Source organism: Limulus polyphemus, unplaced genomic scaffold, assembly GCF_000517525.1.
Source record: "Limulus polyphemus unplaced genomic scaffold, Limulus_polyphemus-2.1.2 Scaffold3347, whole genome shotgun sequence".
Classification (NCBI taxonomy): domain Eukaryota; kingdom Metazoa; phylum Arthropoda; class Merostomata; order Xiphosura; family Limulidae; genus Limulus; species Limulus polyphemus.
Window position 1 is genome coordinate 83,113 of NW_013668957.1, and position 8,533 is coordinate 91,645.

The 8,533-nt window shown below is 33.9% G+C and overlaps 1 protein-coding gene across 1 annotated transcript in view; it reads right to left on the reverse strand.

Annotated features, from left to right (window-relative positions):
- Positions 1–8,533, reverse strand: part of LOC111088218 — a gene marked incomplete at its 5' end in the record, with an annotated part of 76,923 nt that overhangs the window by 22,502 nt on the left and 45,888 nt on the right. The window contains one exon of the mRNA XM_022397628.1: positions 6,640–6,669. Coding sequence (XP_022253336.1) covers positions 6,640–6,669 — 30 coding nt within the window. The remainder of the gene's footprint in view (positions 1–6,639; positions 6,670–8,533) is intronic.

Consider the following 8,533-nt stretch of genomic DNA (forward strand, 5'->3'; position numbering starts at 1 on the left):
CATGATATACCCAACCAGTAAGGAGCAAACAGAAGGACCTGACATGATGAAGTATGGATGATCTAAATCACTCAGAAAAGGAGTTGGATTGGTGGAAAACTGATAGGAAATTATTGGTCCAATTCTCATTGAAAGCATCGACAATCAGGGTAAGCGAATGAGGGAACAGGGACCAAAACAGAGAAAGGTTGTAGTTGAGAGGTGTGGCAAAGGCATCAAAGTGAGGAATACCCCACTGAAGGCAAAGCCACCAAAGAACCAGAGGATCGAGAGACCCTTCAGTGAATAGAGTTTGTATGAATGGGAAGGATGATGTGCAACAAGATTGAAAGCACTCCGAACCTGATATGCTATAATACAAGTGCTTTTGAAAGATGGACATTTCTTCTTCAGGAGCAAACTGAAAGTGCTCGAGTTATAGAGTTTTTTATTCATTTCTGTCAAGACTTCTTGAACCTACATGTTTTTCTAACATCATGAATGCTATAATATGAATATCCTGCATGTGGGTCCACAAAGATCCAATGTGTGAAAACATAGGGATCAAGAAAGGGTGCCACTCTGGCGAGTTAGGGAAGCAACCACCGTGGAATTCTCGAGATGAACCATGACCAGACAAACCTTGAGAAGCTGCAGTGTGAAGTTGGAAAGACTTCATGGCCACAAATCAACACCAAGAAGCTTCCCGGTGATCGACCCTCACCCCCACTTCTAAAGGGAAGCATCTGTAAAAAGAAGTAAATCTAAACAAGAAGGAGGAAGTAGGATACTTGCCGTCATATGGAACCTTTGTCCAACCACAAATGCAGATCATCAACTATGGTAGAAGGAAGGGTAAGAAGAACCAGCAAAGAGCTCACCGAAGAGCTTGCATAGGAGCCTGACCTAAGAGCAGAAGTGTAGTCATGGAAGACCACACCCGAAAGCGAAGTAACCTTGTGAGTAATAAGAAAGAGAGAGCAGGAAGAGTGTGGCACAAAAGCTCCAAAGGACAAATATGAAAAAGCAATAGCTCGAACTACTTGACAAAAACATATGATGCCAAAGCAATCCCAAAGGGAATATGCAGAGCTGATAAATCACACCTCAAAGACAAACCAAAGATATGGTAGTGAACGTTACATGTAGTTAAACAGTTATGACAACCCTCTAGGTCGTCTGTAAACCTGGAGAAAAACCCCATCAAAGAATGAGACACGACTCTAAGGTAAAACGAGAGAAAGATAAAAAAATGAAGCAGGGCAAACTATGTCAGACCACCAGCCCTGGTTGTCACGGGGACAACCAACAACCTGGAGAAAGAAAATTTACAGCTTCAAAGGCCTGTTGAAACAGAAGGTCTTGAACAACCTCTGTCCAACATTGGCTGGTAAAGGGATCCCGAGATAGAGGGAAAGAATGGGAATCTGTGACAAAGGAGGAGGAGAAAGGGATTGGTGAACAAGTCCTTCCGAGAGAACCCAAATAACCAACTAATCTGAGATGAAAGATAATGCCAAAGGGGAATAAAGTTGCCCAATCCAGCTCCCACTTGACTGGAACCCCCAAGGTAGTCACTGGTACTAAAGGCGGTGTGCCAAATTACATTGAAGAAACGATGAGATACAGAACACATGAAGGAAGGAACAGGTAAGGACTGGGAGGACTAGGACTGGAAACAGGAATAGGGCTTGTCGAGACTCTGACAACGACCAACGAGTAGCTTGAGAAGAAAAGGGTAGAGATTTGATGCAGGGATTCCGATTGGAAGTCCAAAGTGCCCAGAATATGGTTGAAAATACTACTAAAGAAAAGATGGGCAAAACAGAATACTCTGAGATAAGTGGACAATCAACAAACCTGTAACAAAGTTGCATCATGACCCAGAGGATCCCATCAATGGAGAAACCACATGTGGAAGGTGAAAGCCAAGAAATAATGTGGAATTATGAAGTGAGAGGCTGTCCCATGAAACATCCTTAGAACGTCAGTGCATAGCTTCAGAAAGGAGAAGTATGGTGAATAAATACAGCAAAAGAGATGTAAGGGTAAGACAAAGGCATGAAAACTGGGCTTGGGAGAATGCACCAAAAAATCAGGGAGTGACCCTCATACAGGCAAAGTAGACCCAAACAACTGAGATTCTAGAAATGTACAGTCTGCTGGCATCCACAACCAACTGGGAAGCAAAATGCCCAGCATGAACCTTAATATCCTGGGAAAGACATAAAACATCACATACCTGAGAAATATAGCCAAAAACACTGTAGCAGGCCTAGCTGATTCCACAGATGGGGCAGAGAAAGACATGGCAAAATCTGGTGGTAGAAAAAGGTTCATGAGGAAGAGGGGCAACATTAGGAGAAGATGTTTGACCCACATAATGTTCAATCTCACACTGAAATTTCGCTGGTAAATCCCACAATTGGTTGCCTCCACCCACAGCAATCACCAAAGAGTGCTCTTTTTTCTTCAAAAGGTATACTGAGATAAGTTGTTACCACTAACAGCTAGTATTATTAATACAAAATAGGGTGTGTGATGAGCAGAAACAGTTGTAAGAATTCTGGAAAATACATTAAAACATTAAAGTACAAGAAAGTTTCATGAAACTTAATGTAAAAAGGAAAATAAAAATATTTGACACGGAAATCTGAACTTGTATAAAAAATAATGATCCTGGTTATTAGAACCTAAACGAAACAATAAAATACAAAAGTCCAAAAAAGGCAAAAACAAGTTTTTTCATTTACATCAACTAAACACTTTAAAGGTAAACAAACAACTACAAATAATGTGTAATTGCAAAATACTATCACAAAATCGAATTTATCTTCAGTCTACTGCAAGTAAAATCATTCATTTGAAGAACATTTAACAAATATTTTGGTAATTTAAAATTACATAAAGAAAAAGACAACTCCTTAATATCTAGATTTGTGCAAAAAAATCCATTTTCACCGCAAATTAAATCTTGCTTTGCTGCAACCTCAATTGCCTCAAACAATGTAGAAATGCAAAAGAGATCACAATATATAAAGACTGGATCCAGTGTTCTGCATAAATAAAAATGAACTTTATATGATTAGGTGATATAAAAAAATGCTAAGTTATGAAAAAGGCAAACCTTATAAAAATGTAATATAAAATTAGGAAGATTAAGCAGGAAAAAAATTTGCGAAAACTTGGCCCCCTTTTAATTTTCATGTTGCTAATTCTTCCAATTGTAATAAAAAAAGGAGAATAAGTTTCCCACAATTTTTTCTTATTTAATTTACCCACTTTTTCATTAAATCTTTAAGGAGTTTGGTTCTTTTTTTAATATCACATCTTTATATAGCTTATAACACTAAAATCAGGTTTCAACAACAAAAACACAATTTATTCACAATAAAAGCACTTAGAAATAAATTCAACACAGTTAATAAGCAAATGCCTGACCAGGACTTTACACCAATATTAATAAAAACTTTATCATAAACAATAGAAGGAAATAATAAATGAATGATAAACACAACCATAATCATATAAAAACAGAATTTGCTATCTCACAAGCTGACCCTTATACTGTGGAGTTTTACAACTCTTCTGATAAAAGTTATTATATAATTGGCTATTTTCATACATTTAAAATGTTTTGACCAGATGTCAGTACTTTTTGATTTGATTATTATCTCAAAATCAATTAAAAATAGGATTCCACACAAAGTAGGATTTGAACGCCAGATTCGATAACTTAAAACACTATGCCATTCTATCACTTCAGATTTTTCTATACTCCTAGGCCCTTAAGTCATAAGATAAACTTACAGGTAGTGGCTCTGAAAAGCAGTTCAGCATTAAAGTTATCAAAACATTAATCATAAACGGTATTAATATGTGCTGCAGTTGTGTTAATGTAGTTCAGATTAATTTTTGCCAAATGAACTTTGTTTAGTGTCAATCCTCCTTTAATTACTACATGTTTGTCCTCTTCAACAAAGAGAAAAACAATAATTTTACAACTTTTCACTGCTTATTTCTCTTAATCTAAAACTGATATGAAGCTGCTCTTTTCAATGTTAGATCTGTTCACAAAAAAGAAGAATAATACCAATACTTTAGACTTGACCAAAAACTCAGTATATGCATAGATATGATAGTGTTAATCCAATCCTTTACCTTGGTTGAAGTCATTACCATGCCTATAGATTAACATGTTTCATTGCTCATGGCAGTTTTTTCTTGGTTGGCCAATACGTTTTTCTGCAAAAAGTTTCAAAGTGAAAATACCAATATCTTGGAATAGCTTCCCAAATGTCTGGAATTTAAGACCATCTGAAGAAGTTATTTAAAAATATTAGATAATAAGTTGCTAGTGGTAATACAACTGGTCGAGCTTTTTAAACAAGAATATATATGAAATGTACCAGACACCCATCTGAACCTGCTAAATAATAGCAATATTCATTCAGTCTAAAACAATGGGGTGCTACACCAAAGTAGAAGGGAAGCCACTAGAATCATCTAGCCCTCTTAACTTTTGCAAGATATTACTGTATGTATATCTGTGCATGCATGCATGCATGTGTTATTAAATAAGCAAAATGTGGAAGACAGATAAATTTAGTAAAAAATTATGTATATTAAAAACATATTATTAATGGCACAGGCCTGCAAATTTAAACTTCATAAAAGTTGTTTTGGTTTTAATAACAGATTTTCCATAAATCAGCTACACAGGTTTTTAAAATAACCTTCATTTTTTTCTATCATGTAAAGATTTTTTTAGAAATCAGGAAAAAAAACTCTTACTTAGATCAAATTATTATTTTGTTGACCACAATGAACAAAAATACAAACAAACTGAAGAAAGGGGAAGAACACTGACAAATATGCATCCTTAATCATCCTGATTTTTTTTTGTAAAATCTATATCTTTTAGTCTTAAAACTACGTGTTGTGGTCATTCTTTTATGTATTGTGTCTGCAGCATCTCGTTTCAATGACCAGCAGTAATCAGCCATAACCCTCATGTTCTACCTTCCCTGATACCTCCTCTCCATTTCCATGATGTCTTGATGAATCCTATCTCTTTGTTCTTTGCTGATGGCACTGAGATTTTCAGGAAAATAGTCAACACGTGAGTGTAAAAAAATTAAATGACCCAAACATATTCTGTTATATTTGTGGTAAATATTTGTTGAGCCTCATATTTGGAAATTGACTTTGGAAGGACAATGAGGAAAGTGGAAAAAGAAACGTGGATTGCCTTTAAAGATATTATTGACAAATTTTTCAGAAACAACAAGTACCCAAATTACGAAAATATTGTCAATAACATGCTCGATAAATTCAAAGAGTTGGGTCGTAATATGAGCTTCAAAGTTAAACCAATTGTGACGTGAGAGTCACGAGAAACACACCACTAGTATGTAAATGGTTAACAGGCTACATGATGTGTCATTTCTGGTTAGTATTTGTGTGTGTTTGTGCTCTTTGAAATTTTTTGTTTTTCAATATTATTTATTTATGGTATGGCAACAAGAGGTTGTGTAAAACAGTAATTACACAGGTCTGAGATGGTTTTATTGTCTTGAAATTTTTACATTTGTACCCTGAATCCAAAAATGATATCCATTTTTCTCCATCACTTACAGATTTTTCACAAAACGTTATATGTACTTATACATAAGTAAATCATTTTCATTGAAATCGGGTCACATTTTGTCATTCTTAAAATGTTGACAACCACTGGCTGTAAATTTATCTAATGAAACACCATATAGTAAATAATATGCAGTTTATTCTCAGCTGATGTGTTGTGACACAAATAAAATTCATAAAAAATTACATTTCACTAATTTAATCCAGCCCACACCATAATGGTTGTTGTCAAGAGATTTTCTAAAATAAATAATGTTTCCACCGCTCTGTCGTGTCATATTTCAAATGGCTTGAAGAGCCCTGATATTGGGCAAAATTCCTCATCAGTACTGGATATAGCAGTTATAGTGTGGTACATATAATAGTATATACCTTACTTTCACACAGAAATTATTATTAATGATATAACAGGAAGTCATTAAACATGTAATAAATCAAGCATAACAATTCTTACAAGAAACAGATTAACTCATACAAGATTACAAAATTATGAATAGTGTACTTAAAATTAAATGGACTACTTTTTTGGTCAAGCCAAGAGAAGTGGCATTAATTAATCTCAAAGTGTAGATATCATAATATCAAATCAATTCTTATCTACAGTGATTAAGAAATACTTTTATCAGTTTCAGGCTATTATATTTAATGAAATACATAACATATTCAAAAATAATAATAACTTAAATTTTCAACATTTTGACATTTGTGACATAAAAAATTAGCATGTAAACACAAAAGAAACGAAAGAGGTACCTATGCAGTTTGAACTTTCTAGTTTTTAATTAAAGTATGGCTTTACACAAATTCCATGTATAAAGAAAATAAACTTAAAATAGCTTTTAACACAATTTGACAGACACAACCTCCACATCAATGTCAATAAAAAAAGCAAATATTTATTTTACACCCAATAATTTCACAACCTTACTAACTGCTTTCTTATGTACATATATAAACCCAGAGAATATTAAATAACTAATATAAAATGAATCATTTGAACTCATAAAGATTTACCTCATTTGACTCTGGTACCGTAATATTATTCTGAAAAACAAAAGAAAAAAACAGAATGAATTATACAATTACATTTTGTTTCTACGGTACATTTTTACAAATATGTAAAAAAACAAAAGTCAGAACAATATTCAGAGCATAGAAGTCAGCAAAACCAAAATGTCCCTACTGAACACATTCAAATAATTAATTCATTCAATTCTTAAATGGAGATCTCAGTCCAGTAATAACAAACCAAAGTTACATCAAGAGGACCCAAGATCACATCCTGGTCATTACAAACAAAGTTTTCTTTGGATCTCCTTGAAGACTACAACAGATAAGCAATGAAAACTTAGGATAAAACTACTTTGTAATTAGTATTAAGTTATATACAAAAGGGAATATTATGAAGTCCTATAGTCTACTTACCATGACAAAGAGAGTCCAGAAATGTGAAATTTTAATTTTTTTTCAAGCATTCATTTATTTTTCTTTATTTTTATTACCCTATTTGTCTTGCAAATCAAATAATGAATAACTTTGTTTTATTTAAAACTACACTTAATTTCTTTTTTCTCAAAAGAATCAGCTTAACAAGAGATTAATTAAATCATCAAGATCTAGAAACTATAGAAGAAAAAGTTAAGCAAAAGTCACAATAAATGACAAATATATAAAGCCACAAATCAATTAAACCTATAAGGTCTTCAAGAAATTAATGTCACTATTTTTAGATTAAAAAATCCCAAAAATTTATATATCAAAACAAAACACTTATTAAATGAAATAGTCTCCATTCTTATAGATGATGCTTTTCCATCTAACAATCAGGTTGTTAACACCCTGATTAAGGAAATCACTTGTCTTTGAAGCAAAAACATGTTGATATCCTCTTTAACACCTTCCACATTTGCATACGTTTTCCCATTAAGATGGTGTTGCAGTGAACGAAAAAGATGGTAATCTGATGATGCCATATCTGGAGAATATGGTGGGTGGGGGAAACTTCCCAACCTAACTCCATGATCTTGTGTTGCGTAAAATGTGCCATATGTCGACGTGCATTGTTGTGTAGAAGAACACCATTCAGATTGATGAGTGAAGGGCGTTTCTGATGATGGGCTTGATTTAAACGTTCCAGTTGTGGACTATAGATCTCTGCATTGACAGGTCGTTGTGGATTGTCCGACCATATGCAATGCATCACTTTCTGTGGATGGAGTCCAGGTTTTGGAGTCGGAAATGGTTTTTGTCTAGGACTGAGCCATTGTGTTTGGCATTTAATATTTGTATAGAGAATCCATTTTTCATCACTGGTGACAATTCTGTCCAAAAACAGTTCAAACACATTATGCACCAGAAGAGACAATGCATCATTCACACATTGGAAATGGCGATCATTGGAGAGTTTGTAAGGCCTCAAAACACCTACTTTATGGAGTTTCCCATATTCCTTAGATGTTTAAGTATTGTTTCATGAGAGAAATACAATTTCAGGGCCATTTCATGAGTGTGGTGCCTTGGGTTAGACTGAACAACCATCTTCAGAACATCAATATCAATTCCAGTATGTCAGCCACTGCCATCACAGATTTTAAGGCTAAAGTCACCTGAACGAAATTTGCTGAACCATTGTTGACACTTAAAAATGTTCAGAGTAATAATGGATGTTCCATATTTCAGCTACATAGATTTTTAAAATAATATTAACTTTTTCTATCATGTGAGGATTTTTTTAGAAATTGGGAAGAAGCAAAAACCTTACTTAGATCAAATTATTATTTTGTTTATTACAATGAACAAAAATACCAATTGTAGAAAAGGGAAGAACACCGATGTCATACGAATATGCATCCTCATTCATCCTGATTTTTTTGTAAAATCTATATCTTTTAGTCTTAAAACTACGTGT